The 19,855-nt window shown below is 42.2% G+C and overlaps 1 protein-coding gene and 1 long non-coding RNA gene across 2 annotated transcripts in view; one reads left to right on the top strand and one right to left on the bottom strand.

The window, feature by feature from the left end:
- The first annotated feature begins 8,205 nt into the window (after positions 1 to 8,205).
- Positions 8,206 to 8,673, top strand: LOC132530824 (eosinophil cationic protein-like). Its single transcript, XM_060168287.1, has one exon. The coding sequence runs from the start codon at positions 8,206 to 8,208 to the stop codon at positions 8,671 to 8,673; it is 468 nt and encodes a 155-aa protein (XP_060024270.1).
- Positions 8,674 to 19,360: 10,687 nt separating this feature from the next.
- LOC132530814 (uncharacterized) overlaps positions 19,361 to 19,855 on the bottom strand; it is a 28,984-nt gene continuing 28,489 nt past the window's right edge. Inside the window, exon 5 of the long non-coding RNA XR_009543900.1 lies at positions 19,361 to 19,503. This is a non-coding gene — a long non-coding RNA (uncharacterized LOC132530814). The remainder of the gene's footprint in view (positions 19,504 to 19,855) is intronic.

Below are 19,855 nucleotides of genomic sequence, written 5' to 3'. Positions count from 1 at the left end.
TAAGATGTAAAAAGAGATGCTGTAAATATTAACAAAAGAATATGAACAACTTTGTGCCAATATATTTAAGCACTTTAGATGAAATGGATAAATTCCTAGGGGGAAAAAAAACTTGCCAAAATGATCTCAAGAAGAACTAGGGATATCACTTATATGTGGAATCCAAAAAAATAATATGAATGAATGTATATGCAAAATAGAAACAGACTCACAGATATAGAAAAAAATTTGTGGTTACTAAAGGTGAAAGGGAAGGGAGTAAGGACAAATTAGGGGTATGGGATTAACAGATACCAACTACTATGTATAAAATAGGTAAGCAATAGCACAGGGAATGATAGCCATTATCTTGTAATAATCTATAATGGAGTATAATCTGCAAAACTACTGAATCACTATGCTGTACACCTGAAACTAATATAATATTGTAAATCGACTATACTTCAATTAAAAAAAAAGAACTAGAAAACTCAGCATCTCTATAACCATTAAAGAAATTGAAATAGAAGTTAAAAATAGTCTCAGAAAATATCAGGGCCAGACAGCCTTACAGATGAGTTCTGTAAATAATAAAAGAACATATAATTCCAATTACAGAAAATAAAGAGGGAATATTCCTCAACTCATTTATGAAGGCTAACATAGAATCTGGATACCAAGATCAAACAAGATATTTCCAAAAACAAATTTCAGACCAATTTCATTCATGAACATAAATGCAAAAAACAAAAACAAAAAAACACAAAAAAACCCTTAAATATTAGCAAGCTAAATTCAGTGATTAAAAAAAGAAAATTTAGCATAACCAGAATGAGTTTATCCCAAAGTTGGTTTAATATTCTAAAATCAATTAATGCAATTCACTGATTCAGAGAGAAATACTATATGATTTTATCATTAGATGAAGACAAATCTTCAATAAAATTCACAGTCCATTCAAGAGTGGAAACTAGGAGTAGAAGGGAAGGAAACTTTCCCAACCTGAAAGTGAAAGTCTACAGATCTCCACAGCACCAACAGGATCTACCACAATGGCCCTTTAACATTTTACTGAAAACATTTTTATAGCAAGCATTAAGTGTGGAAGGTCACAAACGACTGTAACACAACTACAGCTCCTGGCTTCAGAGGAGAAGATGAAAATAAGAGTATCAAGTTCTGTCACCATTATTCCAGGAGGGTAAAATCCCCAGTTTACTCCATGAGCACCAGCCAATCAGTCCATGGATGGCTGCCCTAGAGTCAGGTGCCCTCTTGGATTCAAAGCCCTGTCACCATTTTGATGGAGTCTCAGAAAACATGGTCATTTATGGCTGCTCCTTCTTGTGGGTAGAAAAACTTCCTTCAGAAGAGGATTGTATATATATATGTATATATATATATATTTTTTTTACACACACACACACATATATATGTATATATATATATATGTATGTATATAATGGATTCCAAGAAAGAAATAGGCTCTTTTTTTTCCAGTGCAGCCAAACTGCAAAGCTTATAACACAAGTAGGTGCTCTGTACAGATCTTATTTCCTCTATACCTGCGGTGCTAGAATGTAAATCTGTAGGCAAGTTAAATACTAAAGAGTACGAGAGCGTGAAAGTTATGGTAAACTCAGAAATCTGTTTTTTTGAAAGTTAGGCTGTATTTACGCTGGCTGAATTTTCCGTTTAATCACCTGTTATCCTCCATTCCCGTGTCGGTAACCAAGCAACTTCCCACCCATCTCTCCCTGTCTTGAGAGGAACCCGGAAAGCAGCTCTGGTCTCTGTTTGGCCCGGGGTCTCAGGTGGCGCAGCGCCCCCTGCGGGCCAGTTGAGGCGGCGCCGGCGAGAGACGCCGAAGGGACCGTGTGGCGTGGGAGTCGCCCGGCTCCGTGCCACCTCTCCTCCAGGTAGCGGCTCTTTCCCGTGCTGTGTCCCCCCGCATCAGGGGTCTGTTTCTATAAAGGAAGCGGGTTTCCCTCACGGGAGTCGTCCCAAATTCCCTCCACAGGAGCCCACTGGGGAGAAGGGAGCCGAAGGTCCCGCAGGAGGACCCTGCGAGGCGGGCCACTCGGGGCTGAACAGGGCCAGCGCCATCGGGAGTTCTTATTAGAGCAGCTCGTGGGCAAATCAGCCCAGCCAGCACGGCTTGTGTAGCCGCTCCGGGGGAGCAAGGCTTTTCCAGAGGTAGATTCCCTTTGCGAGGTAACAGGGCTTTCTCCCCAACTCCCCAGCCCCATCTTGTCCTACACCCCAAAAACCGACTCCATGGCAGGAGTGCGGGGTGGAGTGTGGAGTTAGGGTCGGGGGAGAAGCTGTGAGAGAGATGCTCGTGACTGGGAACAATGAGGGATCCAGATGCAAGAGAAGAAGCGTTTCCAGGGAAGACTTCGGCAGGGCTTCAAAGATCTGGAGGTGTAGGGCGCAGGTCACTCGGCTTCCCACGTCAGGGCTGGGAGAAGACTAGCCGTCCAGGTGAACAGGGGCCCCCTCCTCACAGCCCACGCGGATGGGCCTGGTGGAGTCCTTCTTATGGCAGTGGCAGTGCGGGGGCCGGGTCCCTGCTTTGGCAAAGCAGTCAGTGACGCTGACATTGTGAGTACCGTTGTGGCAGCTTTGCAAGGAGCGGCTGCTGGTACAGGGCACAGATGGAGCTCTGCAGAAATCTGCTCTGGTGGCCAAATCCTCGTGAACGAAGGGGTTGATCTGCTTGCATCCGCCCCTCCGGATCAGCCACCGTCGCCTCATCATCACGTCACAGTATCGGTGGTGTCCTCCAGGGACTCATGACCTGGGGTTGTCTGTACGCCGTCTTGAGAAGGGCAGGCCTGGAGTGAAGACACTTGGCCCCAGGAGGAGGAGGAGAAGAAGGGTCCACATCAGATTCATGTTCCCTGTGAAAGCAGGTCGAGGAAGAATGGGGTCAGGGAGCAGGCTGTGGTCCCTTGCCCGCAAGATACCTATTGTATTTCTAAGAACTCTCGGCCCAAACACTTCATGTCCCCACTGGCCCCTATCTACACTTCTTGTACTCACAGCAACTACTGTTCTCACATTCTCCTTCCACCTCACACCCCTCCTTTTCGGGTAAGAAGTGGGAAGAGAAGAGAAGGACTTGGGAAGAAAGGAGGTGCCTACCACCCACTCACCCCTTTACAGGCCTGACATACAAAGGTATTTTCAAACTCCGAAGGATTTTTGCTCCTCACTTGAGTAGTTAAACGAAAAAAGTGTTTGCATCTATCAGCCACCTGATTCCACAGCCTATGAATGAAGCAGGTGTCCCTGCCAAACCTTTTCTACAGTGGGTGAGCTCACTACAAATCTATATGCCTTGCATCTTAGAAAATATTTCCACTTCCTTAAATACCTATGCCTGTTTTAAATGCTGTTAGAAAGAAAATGGAAGCATTTCAGTTCTAAGGGAGTAGACTTCATGTTTCTCCCACAGATTCCTCTGCCTCAGAATAAACATTCCTAGCTCCTCAGGGCTTCCCTGATGGCGCAGTGGTTAAGACACTGTGCTCCCAATGCAGGGGGCCCAGGTTTGATCCCTGGTCAGGGAACTAGATCCCATATGCCACAATTAAGGAACCTGCATGCTGCAGTAAGACCCAGCATCTTACTTATAAATAAATAAGTACTCTGAAAAAAATTCTTGGCTCTTCTATGTATAGGGCCTGTCGTCATGAAACTTCCCAACTAGTGCCCAGGGAGTCTGAGTAAAGACTGAGTGTATATTCTGACTCTTTTACTGAATAACTGGGAGTCCCAGGGCAGGGTTTTTGCAGAGCAGATGACATCCACAGAGATACATATGTCCCTTTCAGTGGTGGATACTCCTAGCAGAAATGGAACCTCCGTTGCCTTCCCTCCTTCCTCTAATCCTATAGGAATTACATTGTGGATATTTTCTTCCCAGACCTTAAGGGGCAGGCCATATGGAAAACTCTCAGGTCTGTCAATGATCTTAAACAGATTGCCTAGTAGGACTAATTTCATGTTTACTATTTCACACCCACAGTCTTTACCAGCATCACACAGAGTACCTATGACATCACCACACATATGAAGAAAAAAACCTGCAGTTTGGTGACTGTCAGTAGCTTGCTATTGTTGGAGGTAGGCAAATCACCTCATCCTTATACTCTAAAGTGAAGGTTATAGACTAAAGATCTTTTTCACCTCAATCATTCTCTTTCACTCCCTAACTAAGCATTACTTGTGTGTATGAGTCCATGTGTGATTTTCTGTGTGTACATATTGTTTTGGACATGTCCAGGTAAGCAGCAATATTTTGTTTGCAAGTTGGGTTTCCATCTGAAAACTGTTAATCCAATTAAATCTAATTTTTCTTTTAAAAAGTTGTTGATGAATCTAGGCACAAAAAAAAAATCAATCACTTTTATGTAAAGATTATATTCTTTCTGTCTTCACAATTTAAACTGTGAATGTTCTTATTATGGGAGAAGCTGCCTGAGACTTGGGTCTGCATTTCAGTAAGGGAAGGGAAGAAATCAGTACATATGCCTTTCCAGAGCTCCAAAATCAGTTATGTTAGGGGCCCTGCTAATGAAGGTGGCGGCAGGGGCACATACAGTCAATCAACAAGTTGTAATAGAAGTAGATTTCATAGGTCTTATCTTGATAGGTCTCCCTGGCAGATAGGCCTCAAAAGCCTTTTGTCTGATTAGGCAACAAAGCAAAAGCTGACTGACAGCGGGCAGGAAACTAAGTTGAGATCTAATAACTAGATCTCAATATCCTTTATAATTGGCCAAGAAAAGAGGAACTGCCTTTTTTGGAACTTCACTCTGCTTAGCTCTTCTTGTTTAATTCACACAGTAGTTCTAACAAGTGTATGTGTCATTATTTATAGGTTTCACAATTTCGTGTGTTCATGGCCCTGCATAACTGGCCATTGGGCTTAAAGTATCCGACCCTTTGGCCAAGTGGTACATATAGGGTCTCACTTCTCAGAATTAGTAGAGCTCGTATTCAAATCAAGGTCCTTTATCTGACCTTAACTTTTTGAAGAGGGTATGTGGCAGGCCGCAGGACAAGCAAAGATTTAGAAATGTATTCAACATGAAAAAAACTTCTCTTTCTATTGAGGGAAAAGTTATCTTTATAGTGAGAGACTAACCTAGTCGTCTGAAAACAACCAAGAGGAAAAAGCACATTACCTAAAATTATTAGTTGTGATTAGTGGCAGTTACTGAATGATATGTAGATTAGCCAACAAAAATTTCTATGAAGAGATTTAGTGTAAGGTAAATATGCATAGAGGAAAGCTATGTATGAACCGATCAGGAAAAGCATAGAAGGTGTGCTCCGAATACAATTTTAAAGGTGGAGCATGGTTGCAGATTGGGCGTGACATTGGGTGAGTCTCTTCTCAGGACGCTTGTGATAAGCGTGACGGGCAGTATCTGAGTGAACAGACAGGATGTGATCAGTAGGTAGGAGTAGAGTGCGTGAAAACCCCTGAACTATTGCCACCTTCAACAGAGGAGGGAACTACTCAGCTCTAGTTGATCCCTTGTGGTAATGGAGACAGTGCACCGACAACATCTCCCGATTTTTAAAGATAAGACAGGAATGCAAATTTTTATGTGAACTCTCCCAATTTGAAGTGTTAATATTCCAAAACCCAATGTTAAAAGTAAAACTATATGCTGATCAAGAACAGGTTTTTGAGCCAGATGCACTCCCTGTGACTGCAGCGTATGATTTTTAGTTCATATTATAGACACTTGAGTACAGATCCTTCTACCCAGTGTGGCTGTCGGTATCACAGAAGGGCTAAACTACACCTAATTCATTTTTACATCCTCATCTCTCTTGAAAATGCTTTCCACAAAATATACGTGAAAAAAAAAAGACAACTTACTTCATGGTAAAAGATATTAATGCCTTTTAGGTAGAACAGGATTTCAGGCAGAATCCTATTAGCACTGCACTGAGTCCTATCCAGGTCACCATTATGTCCATGTTTACATAACGACGTCAGTGGTAAAATAATTGCATTTCCACATGACAGAAATATAAAAAGGTGGTTTAAAAAAATGTGCATTAATTTTCTTGGAGGGTTGTACAGTACCATTTGAGGACCTAATCCAGTTTTCTTTTTCTTAATTTTATTTATTTGTTTGTTTGTTTATTGGCTGCATCAGGTCTTCGTTGCTGTACGTGGGCTTTCTCTAGTTGCAGGGAGAGGGCGCCACTGCGCCATCAGGGAAGCCCCAGTTTTCTAACTGAGAGGTTAGACCAGGGATTTAATATCTCTTATCTGGAGGCCTTTCCTACCTTGATACACTTTCCCTGTCTGTACAATGTCCCACACCATCTTCTTAGCCTAGAATGCTCATTTATTCCCTAAGTCCCTAAACTCTGCTTATCCTTTATGGGCCAGCTCAAATGGACATTTCTTTTGGAAGCCTTTCTTATCCCATGAGGCCAAGTAAGACCCTTCATCCTCAGCGCCCCCATAAAACCATCTTCACACAGTGTTATTATCTCTATCACATTGTAATCAAATTATAGGCCTACAGTTATTTTCCTCTGCTTCTCTGAGAACCAAGAGTATGTTTCATGCATCGAGTTACATACTGTGACTTCCATAATTTCAGGAATACAGTGTCCTATCCACTGATGCTCATTTTACAAATTAAATTGTTTTTTCCTGTTAACATCAAGAAATGAAATGTAAAAAAAAAAGAAATGAAATGTACTAGTAAGATAAATGACAACTCTAGGACAGACTGTTTTGTAGAAAATAGCGCAGATTGAAAAGAACACAGGAGTTCAAGCTCTAGCTTGGAATCCCTTACATGACACCAAATGTTCATTCTCTGGCAGATTTTACAGACTTTCTTCAGGGTGTTTTTAGGTCATGCTATTTCACAGGAAGTGAAGGCAAAAACCGGGCCAGGGTAAAAACAAGAGAAAGTGAATTCAATGCATAGGAAGCAGAAAAAAAAAAAAAAAAAGACAACAGCAATTACAAAAAAAATCATAGATTCGTCACAAACTAATTACTGATAGGATTTTGAGCAGTGAGAAATTCAGAGCTCAAGTTTCCAGCACAGGGAAGTGAGGAGATAAAGAACATTTGGGTGAGAAGGAACCAGGGTGATTACTAAAATGAAAGGGGGGCCTGGGTTCCTCTGGTGCAAACAAGCCTCCTGGCTCTATTTGTTCTGAGTACCGGGCCTGCCTTCATGTACTTCAGTCTTTCAATGTGTTGCCCCCAAGTTGAGTTATAAAACCTATAGCCCATTCTGGGACTTCCCTAATGGCGCAGTGGTTAAGAATCCGCCTGCCAACGCAGGGGACACAGGTTCGAGCCCAGGTCCGGGAAGATCCCACTTGCTGCAGAGCAACTAAGCCCATGTGCCACAACTACTGAGCCTGAGCTCTAGAGCCCGTGAGCCACAACTCTTGAGCTCTTGTGCCACAACTACTGAAGCCCACGTGCCTAGAGCCCATGCTCCGCAACAAAAGAAGCCACCGCAATGAGAAGCCCGTGCACCGCAACGAAGAGTAGCCCCTGCTCGCTGCAACTAGAGAAAGCCCGCACGCAGCAACAATGACCCAACGCAGCCAAATAAATAAATAAAAATAAAAAATCTATGGCCATTCTGCAGCCAGTGATATTTTTCATTTAGGAAATCCAGACCCAGTGGCAGAGCTCTGTCCTGCACAGGATGCCTGGAATTAGATTTGTTACAACAGAAGCAGCAGTGGTTCATCCCTGGGTATGCACTGATCAGCAAATGATAAAACAAAGGGCTCATTGCATAAGTGGACCATGTCCTAATCTGTGCGTTTCTTCATGTCCTAGATTCAGAACCCTCCTTGTTCTGCTAGCCCCACCCACAGGGGCTGCTCTATATCTCCAGACCCAAGAACTGGGGGGATACCAGCTGCCCCTGAGCGCCAGGCCCACCAGCTGATCTGTTCTCACAGGAGCCACAGCAGAGATACTGGGTAAGACAATGAGCCCCAGAGCTGGAACAGGAGAGACAGCAATGAAGCAGCAACTGGGGGAGCGGTGAGCTGAAGTTAGTGCCCAGGACACATGACAGACTTTGGGGAGCGGAGGGGAAAGGAGCTAGAACCACAGTGACAGCAGGGGGCCTGCAGGGTGAGTGAGGAGGGAGTGTGTTATTTGTGGGCCGGGATACAGAAGATACCCTTCTTTTCACAGGAAACATGGTTCCAAGACAGCAGAATGCCCAGCTTCCTCTCTTTTTGCTGCTGGGGCTCTTGGGAATGGTGATCTCAGTCCACGCCCAATTAACCCCGGCTCAGTGGTTTCAGATTCAGCACCTAAATATGGCCCACCGTCGATGCGATGATGCAATGCGGGTGGTTAACGGTTACAAAAGGGCATGCAAAGATAAAAATACTTTTCTCCACACAACGTTTGCTGCCGTAGCTCGTGTTTGTCACACCACAAATGTAACCTGCCCTAGATCACGGGAGACGAATTGTCATAGAAGCCCATATCCAGTGCCTGTAACCTACTGCAACCGCATAAGAAAGGAAAACGATTATAGGAACTGCCGTTATGGACAGAGAAGTAATCGGAAGATCTACATCATTGCGTGTGGAAACAGATTACCACAGGACGATGCCAGGTACCCCCTGGTTCCAGTTCACTTGGATGACATCATCTAAACTCTGGGCCAAAACTTTGGGCCATGCTCATTTGCCAAGCGCCACAGTCCTGTCCCACCATCCACCCCAGAGATCAGCATCAGTCCTCATCTCACAGCCTCCAGGTCCCTTTAAGCTTTGCTCAGCTGAAGCTCCTTGTGCACGCACAGTAAACTTTGCAGAATCACCTACAAGGCTCCATGTGTCTGTTTGTGCTCTTCTGTCATGTAGTTACATTCTCGTCTAGAGGCTTTTCCCCTTCCTCTAATCTGAGATTTGTGGGAAATAGACGTGAGGATAAGAGGCTCCTTGTGTCATGAAGTTGTGCAGACTTTTCCTTCTCTCTGCTTTAGGCCAGGAAGCTGCGGCTTCCACTCACAGCGGCCTATTTCATTACCAGGAGGCAAAGAGCCCCCAGTAAGTAGAAACAAATGTATTTGATTCTGATTTAAGAACCATGCATTTTATGATAGAAGAGAACGATACGGTGTAAAAACAAAAAGAAAGGGGAAAATGCCGTAATTGTGATAAGACCAAAAGAAAGAAGCAAATTTTAGCCGCATAGATTTGTTTTTAAATAAGCATATCAAATCTTCAGATATTAATGGTTATCCTAGGGGTGGATCCAGAGTTTGAGTCTAATGTGGAATGAGACAAATTGTTCAGGTAGTATATGGACAGATTCCAGTACTACCTGGAGAAGAGGTGAAACTCTTTCCTGGCGATTTCTGTGTCCTGGAGAAGGGAGCAGCTGGTCATCTGGTAGCAGAAGGTAAGGAAGGAGACATGGAATTGGGATCTCTCCCGAGGATGAATCAGTGGCTTGTTCACATTCAGGTCAGGAAGGGGCACAGGTTCCAGGATTACAGAAATGTAGACAGACAGAAAAGGGGGCGGATAATGAAAGCCCCTACTCTGCCTCCATCACAAGGCTGCACTCAGGAATCAGTGAGGAACAGGAAGGGAAAGCTCTTTGTAAACTGTGGTCAGATGCAGCATTCAAGTGATTGTTCGGGGGACAGGTCGGGTCTTTTGCAGCACCTGACTCAGAACAGAAGGCAGGTAGCATGTCATTAAATCTGTACCTCTGTCCTTGAGTCTGGGATTCCTGACCTCCTATTTTTCAGCTCCTCTTCCAGGCCCAGATACATGGCAATTTCCATTCCTCCCCCCCTCCATATGGTCAGTCATTCTTGCTCTTGGTAGTACTGTATACGGCGTCTGCACTTGAGCATCTTCTCTGGAGAAGCCACTGGAGGATTTGTTCTTCCAGGCAGGTCTGTTGACTCAAGCTATTGCATGGAGATACTAGGTTTGGAAAATTCCAGGGCTCAACAGAATCCACCGACTTTATCTTTTTTATTATTATTTTTTTTAAGCCAAGGGTTTTTATTTATTTATTTATTTTTAAGATGTTGGGGGTAGGAGTTTATTAATTAATTTATTTATTTTTGCTGTGTTGGGTCTTCGTTTCTGCGCGAGGGCCTTCTCCAGTTGCGGCAAGCGGGGGCCACTCTTCATCGCGGTGCGCGGGCCTCTCACTATCACGGCCTCTCTTGTTGTGGAGCACAGGCTCCAGACGCGCAGGCTCAGTAGTTGTGGCTCACGGGCCTAGTTGCTCCGCGGCATGTGGGATCTTCCCAGACCAGGGCTCGAACCCGTGTCCCCTGCATTAGCAGGCAGACTCTCAACCACTGCACCACCAGGGAAGCCCCGAATCCACTGACTTGAGATTAATACAGAGTGGCATGAAATGAGCTTACCCTTCCAACAGGCTTGGAGTAACAGAAGGAGAAGGTGGGATACCGCAAGGCTGGAGTCACATTTGCCATGAGGCAGTGAACCTTCCTTGTCTCAGCAGATCACATGTCACTTGCCAGCCATGGACACAGCATCTCTAACACCGTATGGTAGAGGGATTAGCCAACTCAGCTGCCCCAGCTCTCTCTGCCTTGTGTCGTCATCCCCTCTCCCACCATTCGTTCATGCATTCATTCGTCATTCATTAATGCAGTAGTTAACCCATGTGCAGATGTGCTCTAGGCAGATTTCTGAGGTCGTGAGGGTGCAGTGTAAACAAAGACACATTTCTGCCCTAGGGTGCCTATTCTACTGGGAAGAAAATGCAAAATTATTTTTCCAGGTGATAAGTGTCAGGAGGAAAACTGCACTGAGGGAAACAATGTACAGCCATCTCTCAGTAACTTCAGGGGATTGGTTCCAGGAGGCTCCGCAGATATCAAAATCCACAGATGCTCAAGTCCCTTATATAAAAGGGGCTCATACCGTTGGCCCTCCACATCCGTGGGTTTCACATCCACACAGAGGGCCATCTGTAGTGGGTCTCGATGAGTCCATAGAAGTGAATCTGAAGTGTGGTTGGTAGGGACCCAATGAAGGAATGAATTCCGAACAATATGAGAAGCAGCTGGTCATGCAGAAACTAAGGGGATAGTCTTCCCGAGAGAGACAGAGACAGAGAGACAGAGAGAGAACATTCAAAGGGCCCGACATGAATGTAGATTAGTCATGTTACAAAAATGAAAGTTAGTCTAGCAGGACAAGAGCATTTTAACCATGAGCATTAATGATAGAGGTTATTGAGGCTCAGATGCTTCATACCTATGGAGATGAAAATAAAGAGTAAATTTCCTATGGGGTACAAATGGAGCATGTTAGATAATAATGTGACCTGAAGATCACTCTGGCAGCTGTGCAGGGACTGTGGGGACAGTCAGGAACTCGTGGTATCCAGGCCAAATCCCAGAGGCATGGGATAAGGTAATAGCAATAGGGCAGAAGAAAAAGTGCAGGTTTAGGATTATGTTTCCAAGTTCGAATCATCAGGCTTTAGTGAAGGACTGGAAGCGGAGGGAGAGGGGAACAGAAGAGACTTCCTCATGTCAGTAAAATGCACCTTCATCCTCTCACTCAGTAGCACCATGCTGTTCCCCCTCCCTGAGGCCATGCTTCCCCACTCTCTTCCTGCTTTTCCTCTGTTCCTCATCTTCCTCAGTCCCTGTGCTGAAGATTGGGCTGGGGTCAGAGGGAGCTGGTGGCCCTGAAGCTTAGATGTAGCTTTTCCCTCCTGGGAGGCAGGAGGATTCAAAGCAGAGCAAGGAGGATTCCGTGCTCTGTGACGACAAAGCCGTGGCTTGGCGCCCACCACCCTCTGTGATAGACACTCAAGATCTGGCTGCACTGAACCTGAGGCCAGCGCTACAGTGGCCACTCTTAGAGAAGTTAATTGTTCACGTCAGCATGTTCCAAGGACACGTTCCTTGGAGTCCACTTCTCTTCCCTAAGCCTCCATTTCTAACTTTGTAAAATGCTCGTAATAGTACCAAATCTCAAGGAAGTCTTGGAGGAGTGAAAGCAGTTAGTGGTTGTAACACACTTTGTAAGGTACAGCATGAAGTGAAAGGGCCGTTCACATTGTTATTGTTTCTACTTCATGTTTTAACATCAGGAGCAGATCCCTCCGTGTGGGTATGAAGCAGGTTGCCTCAAGTGACCCTCAGATCAGGGAGAGAAGGCCCCAGGGTCAGGTCAGGAGGTGTGAGAGGAGAGCAATCTGATCTAAAGCTCCTGATTTATTTTTGCCTAGATTGAGATTTTAGGCACTGTTTCCATTTGAATCACATAAAGGAGTGAGACTGTGACCACATGGATGGACTTAGAGGGTATCATCCTTGGTGAGATAAGTCAGACAGAGAAAGACAAATGCTGTATGATTTCACTGTATGCTGTATGATGTGGAACCTACAAAACAAAACAAATGAACAAGAATAACAAGATAGAAACAGAGTCATTGGTACAGATAACAAACAGGTGCTTGCCAGAGGGAAGCAGGATAAGGGAATGAAAGAAATAGGTGAGGGAAATTAAGATGTAAAAACTTCCAGTTATGAAACAAATGAGTCACAGGTATACATGTACAGTGTGGGGGAATATAGTCAATAATTATGTAATATCTTTGGTAACAGATGACAACCAGATGTCATGGTGTTCATTTTGAAAGGTATAGAAATACTGAATCACTCTGCTATGTACCAGGAACTAACATAGTGTTGTAGGTCAATTATACTTCAAAAACAAACAAACAAACAAAACAAACTCATAGAAAAAGAGATCAGATTTGTGGTTACCAGAGGTGGGGGATGAGAGGGAGGGGGAATTGGATCAAGAGAGTCAAACTTCCAGTTATAAGATAAATAAGCACTAGGGATGTGATGTACAACATTTTAAATGCAATCAACACTGCTGTATGTTATATATGAAAATTGTTAAGAGAATAAATCCTAAGAGTTCTCATCACAAGGAAAAAATTATTTCCCAATTCTTTAGTTTTGTATCTATATGAGATGATGAAGGTTCACTAAATTTATGGTGCTAATTACTTCATTATGTTTGTAAGTCAAATCGTTATGCTGTACACCTTAAACTTATACAGTGCTGTATGTCAATTATATCTCAGTAAAACTGGAAGAAAAAAAAAAGAGAGTGAGGCAATGAGTAGGGAAGGGAGCACAGAAATTCTGTTCCCATCCCCAAGTCAAATTACCTATGAAAAATAGCCTTTTTTTGAAACTAAAACTTTACTTACGTTATTAAATTTGCTTCCTAAAATGCACATAGAAATGTGACACAGTTAACTGTTATTCATGTCTCAAGTCTGAGTTATAATAATAACATAAGAACAATGCCTAGGTAGCTCCCATCAGGAAACTTGCATAAGCCTCTTAGATAGCCTCATTCACCAGAGGGCAGACAGCAGAAGCAAGAAGAGCTACAATCCTGCAGCCTATGGAACAAAAACCACATTCACAAAAAGGTAGGCAAGATGAAGAGGCAGGGGGCTATGTACCAGATGAAGGAACAAGATAAAACCCCAGAAAAACAACTAAATGAAGTGGAGATAGGCAAACTTCCAGAAAAACAATTCAGAAAAACAATAGTGAAGATGACCCAGGACCTCGGAAAAAGAATGGAGGCAGGGCTTCCCTGGTGGCGCAGTGGTTAAGAATCTGCCTGCCAATGCAAGGGACACGGGTTCAAGCCCTGGTCCGGGAAGATCCCACACGCCGCGGAGCAACTAAGCCCGTGTGCCACAACTACTGAGCCTGAGCTCTAGAGCCTGCAAGCCACAACTACTGAGCCCATGCACCACAACTACTGAAGCCTGCGTGCCTAGAGCCTGTGCTCCCAACAAGAGAAGCCACGACAATGAGGAGCCCATGCGCCGCAACGAAGAGTAGCCCCTGCTCACAACTAGAGAAAGCCCGCACACAGCAAGGAAGACCCAACGCAGACAAAAATAAAAACAAATAAATAAATAAATAAATTTATTTTAAAAAAAAAAGAATGGAGGCAAAGATCGAGACGATACAAGAAATGTTTAACAAAGACCTAGGAGAATTAAAGAACAAACAAACAGAGATGAACAATACAATAACTGAAATGAAAACTACACTAGAAGGAATCAATAGCAGAATAACTGAGGCAGAAGAATGGATAAGTGACCTGAAGACAGAATGATGGAATTCACTGCTGTGGAACAGAATAAAGAAAAAAGAATGAAAAGAAATGAAGACAGCCTAAGAGACCTCTGGGACAACAATAAACGCAAAAACATTCGCATTATAGGGGTCCCAGAAGGAGAAGAGAGAAGGACCCGAGAAAATATTTGAAGAGATTATAGTCGAAAACTTCCCTAACATGGCAAAGGAAATAGCCACCCAAGTCCAGGAAGAGCAACGAGTCCCATACAGGATAAACCCAAGGAAAAACACGCCGAGACACATAGTAATCAAACTGGCAAAAATTAAAGACAAAGAAAAATTATTGAAAACAGCAAGGGAAAAATGACAAATTACATACAAGGGAACACCCATAAGGTTAACAGCGGATTTCTTAGCAGAAACTCTACAAGCCAGAAGGGAGTGGCATGATATACTTAAAGTGATGAAAGGGAAGAACCTACAACCAAGATTACTCTACGTGGCAAGGATCTCTTTCAGATTTACAAACAAACAAAAGCTAAGAGAATTCAGCACCACCAAACCAGCTCTATAACAAATGCTAAAGGAACTTCTCTAAGTGGGAAACAGAAGAGAAGAAAAGGACCTACGAAAACAAGCCCAAAACAATTAAGAAAATGGTCATAGGAACATACATATTGATAATTACCTTAAACGTGAATGGATTAAATGCTCCAACCAAAAGACACAGGCTTGCTGAATGGATACAAAAACAAGACCCATATATATGCTGTCTACAAGAGACCCACATCAGACCTAGGGACACATACAGACTGAAAGTGAGGGGATGGAAAGAGATATTCCATGCAAATGGAAATCAAAAGAAAGCTGGAGTAGCAATACTCATACCAGATAAAATAGACTTTAAAATAAAGAATGTTACAAGAGACAAGGAAGGACACTACATAATGATCAAGGGATCAACCCAAGAAGAATATATAACAATTATAAATATATATGCACCCAACATAGGAGAACCTCAATACATAAGGCAACTGCTAACAGCTATAAAAGAGGAAATCGACAGTAACACAATAATAGTGGGGGACTTTAACACCTCACTTACACCGATGGACAGATCATCCAAAATGAAAATAAATAAGGAAAAACAAGCTTTAAATGACACAATAGACCAGATAGATTTCATTGATATTTATAGGACATTCCATCCAAAAACAGCAGATTACACTTTCTTCTCAAGTACACATGGAACATTCTCCAGGATAGATCACATCTTGGGTCACAAATCAAGCTTCAGTAAATTTAAGAAAATTGAAATCATGTCAAGCATCTTTTCTGACCATAACACTATGAGATTAGAAATGAATTACAGGGAAAAAAACGTTAAAAAAACCACAGACGCATGGAGGCTAAACAATATGTTACTAAATAACCAAGAGATCACTGAAGAAATCAAAGAGGAAATAAAAAAATACCTAGAGACAAATGAATGAAAACACGACGATCCAAAACCTGTGGGATGCAGCAAAAGCAGTTCTAAGAGGGAAGTTTATAGCTATACAAGCCTACCTCAAGTATCAAGAAAACTCTCAAATAAACAACCTAACCTTACACGTAAAGGAACTAGAGAAAGAAGAACAAACAAAACCCAAAGTTAGCAGAAGGAAGGAAATCATAAAGATCAGAGAAGAAATAAAGGAAATAGAAATAAAGGAAACAATAGCAAAGATCAATAAAACTAAAAGCTGGTTCCTTGAGAAGATAAACAAAAATGATAAACCATTAGCCAGACTCATCAAGAAAAAGAGGGAGAGGACTCAAATCAATAAAATTAGAAATGAAAACGGAGAAGTTACAACAGACACCACAGAAATACAAACCATCCTAAGAGACTACTACAAGCAACTCTAGGCCAATAAAATGGACAACTTGAAAGAAATGGACAAATTCTTAGAAACGTATAACCTTCCAAGACTGAACCAGGAAGAAATAGAAAATATGAACAGACCAATCACAAGTAATGAAATTGAAACTGTGAACAAAAATCTTCCAACAAACAAATGCCAGGACCAGATGGCTTCACAGGTGAATTCTATCAGATGGCTTCACAGGTGAATTCTTCTCAAACATTTAGAGAAGAGCTAACACCCATTCTTCTGAAGCTCTTCCAAAAAATTGCGGAGGAAGGAACACTCCCAAGCTCATTCTATGAGGCCACCATCACCCTGATACCAAAAGCAGACAAAGATACTACAAAAAAAGAAAATTACAGACCAATATCACTGATGAATATAGATGCAAAAATTCTCAAGAAAATACTAGCAAACAGAATCCAACAACACATCAAAAGGATCATACACCATGATCAAGTGGGATTTATCCCAGGGATGCAAGAATTCTTCAATATACGCAAACCAGTCAATGTGATGCACCATGTTAACAAATTGAAGAATAAAAACCATATGATCATCTCAATAGGCGCAGAAAACTTTTGACAAAATTCAACACACTTTTATGATAAAAACTCTCCAGAAAGTGAGCATAGAGGGAACCTACCTCAACATAATAAAGGCCATATATGACAAACCCACAGCAAACATCATTCTCAACACTGAAAAACTGAAAGCATTTCCTCTAAGATCAGGAACAAGACAAGGTTGTCCACTCTCACCACTATTATTCAACATAGTTTTGGAATTCCTAGCCACTGCAATCAGAGAAGAAAAAGAAATAAAAGGAATACAAATTGGAAAAGAAGAAGTAAAGCTGTCACTGTTTGCAGATGACATGATATTATACATAGAGAATCCTAAATATGCCACCAGAAAACTACTAGAGCGAATCAATGAATTTGGTAAAGTTGCAGGATACAAAATTAATGCACAGAAATCTCTTGAATTCCTATACACTAATGATGAAAAATCTGAAAGAGAAATTAAGGAAACATTCCCATTTACCACTGCAACAAAAAGAATTAAATACCTAGGAATAAACCTACCTATGGAGACAAAAGACCTGTATGCAGAAAACTATAAGACACTGATGAAAGAAATTAAAGATGATACCAACAGATGGAGAGATATACCGCGTTCTTGGATTGGAAGAATCAACGTTGTGAAGATGACTCTACTACCCAAAGCAATCTACAGATTGAATGCAATCCCTATCAAACTACCGATGGCATTTTTTATGGACCTAGAACAAAAAAATCTTAAAATTTGTATGGAGACACAAAAGACCCCGAATAGCCAAAGCAGTCTTGAGGGAGAAAAACGGAGCTGGAGGAAGCAGACTCCCTGACTTCAGACTATACCACAAAGCTACAGTAATCAAGAGAATATGGTACTGGCACAAAAACAGAAACATAGATCAATGGAACAGGATAGAAAGCCCAGAGATAAACACACGCACCTATGGTCAACTAATCTATGACAAAAGAGGCAAGGATATACAATGGAGAAAAGACAGTCTCTTCAATAAGTGGTGCTGGGAAAACTGGACAGCTACATGTAAAAGAATGAAATTAGAACACTCCCTAACACCATACACAAAAATAAACTCAAAATGGATTAGAGACCTAAATGTAAGACCAGACACTATAAAACCCTTAGAGGAAAACACAGGAAGAACACTCTTTGACATAAATCACAGCAAGATCTTTTTTGATCCACCTCCTAGAGTAATGGCAATAAAGACAAAAATAAACAAATGGGACCTAATGAAACGTCAAAGCTTTTGCACAGCAGAGGAAACCATAAACAAGATGAAAAGACAACCCTCAGAATGGGAGAAAATATTTGCAAACGAAGCAAGTGACAAAGGATTAATCTCCAAAATATATAAACAGCTCATGCAGCTCAATATTAAAAAAACAAACAACCCAATCCTAAAATGGGCAGAAGACCTAAATAGACATTTCTCCAAAGAAGACATACAGATGGCCAAGAAGCACATGAAAAGATCCTCCACATCACTAATTATTAGAGAAATGCAAATCAAAACTACAATGAGGTATCACCTCACACCAGTAAGCATGGGCATCATCAGAAAATCTACAAACAACAATTGCTGGAGAGGGTGTGGTGAAAAGGGAACCCTCTTGCACTGTTGGTGGGAATGTAAATTGATACGGCAACTATGGAGAACAGTATGGAGGTTCCTTAAAAAACTAAACATAGAATTACCATACGATCCAGCAATCCCGCTACTGGGCATATACCTAGAGGAAACCATATTTCAAAAAGACACATGCACCCCAATGTTCATTGCAGCACTATTTACAATAGCCAGGTCATGGAGGCAGCCTAAATGCCCATTGACAGACGAATGGATAAAGAAGATGTGCATATGTACAATGGAATATTACTCAGCCGTAAAAAGGAACGAAATTGGGTCATTTGTTGAGACGTGGATGGATCTAGAGACTGTCATACAGAATGAAGTAAGTCAGAAAGAGAAAAACATTGTATATTAACGCATATATGTGGAACCTAGCAAAATGGTACAGATGAACCAGCTTGCAGGGCAGGAAATAGAGACACAGATGTAGAGAACAAATGTATGGACACCAAGGGGGGGGAAGCGGCGGGGGGGTGGGGGTGGGGGTGGGATGAATTGGGCGATTGGGATTGGCATGTATACACTGAAGTGTATAAAATTGATGACTAATAAGAACCTGCTGTATAAAAAAGATAAATAAAATAAAATTTAAAAATTACAAAAAAAGAACAATGCCTACTTCAAAATTCTCAGTATTTCAAAGGTATATTGGATTCAGAATTGGTGACATGAGAGACATTAGTGAATGGGTGTAGCAGGGTGATTTCAATGGATAACAGGAGCACCGAGTAGATCAAATCGTTCACACATTCTCACTGAGTTAGAAAATACGACCCATGGCGCACCATCTGGACATTACCAAATCTGGCAAAAGACATCAGGACCCACCTATATCAGGCCAGTGCACTTCTGAACTTACCAGAAATTCAGTCTCACCTGTGAGGTGAAATTTGTCTGGAGGGGAGTCAAGAACCTAGGACACAGCTAATAATGAGAAACAACAAATTCTTCATTTACTCTCTTACAAAATGCGAGAGCCATTTGCCACAATCCTTTCATCATGAGCAGTTATCTAAAAAACAAAGAGATTCAAAACCAAGTGGAGGATTAAATTAATTCATTTATTCATCTATTTTAATATCCTCTACACTTTCCCGTGGATTTTGACCGGCTTGTGACCCACAGGGTCCTCCACAGCTCTGATAGTTTCAGGAGCTCCTCCAGCCACAACGGTGTGCCGAATCCCCTTCCTTCCACAAGTACTTGGCCTTGCTGATGATGTCCTAACAATCTGCAAGAACAGTTAAACTGTCCTGAGAAATAACGGGCTGTTATGGCTTAATGTGCAGCTTATCAGAACTCAGATGATGAAAAGAGAACCAAAGTTTCTCTCTCTTTCTCCATTTCCATCTCTCCTAGATCTTGGTGCACATTTCAGGCAAATTTCTCTCACATTTTTGTAAGGTGACTGCAACAACTCCAAACCATATACCCTCTCAGGAATAAGTTCAGCAGAGGATGGCCCTGTCTTCATACGCCAACATTCCCATCAAACATATCTGATTGTGTTAAGGGTTGATCTCAGAATCAACAACTGTGACCTAAGAAATGAGAGATGCATGCACTGATCAGGTCAAGTATGG

The sequence above is a fragment of the Lagenorhynchus albirostris genome, chromosome 1 (genome assembly GCF_949774975.1).
Source record: "Lagenorhynchus albirostris chromosome 1, mLagAlb1.1, whole genome shotgun sequence".
NCBI lineage: Eukaryota > Metazoa > Chordata > Mammalia > Artiodactyla > Delphinidae > Lagenorhynchus > Lagenorhynchus albirostris.
This window is presented reverse-complemented; position numbering and strand designations above follow the sequence as displayed.

What these genes read in the sequence shown, in the direction of transcription:
- LOC132530824 (XM_060168287.1), top strand. Translation starts at nt 8,206, where the DNA reads ATGGTTCCAAGACAGCAGAATGCCCAGCTTCCTCTCTTTTTGCTGCTG.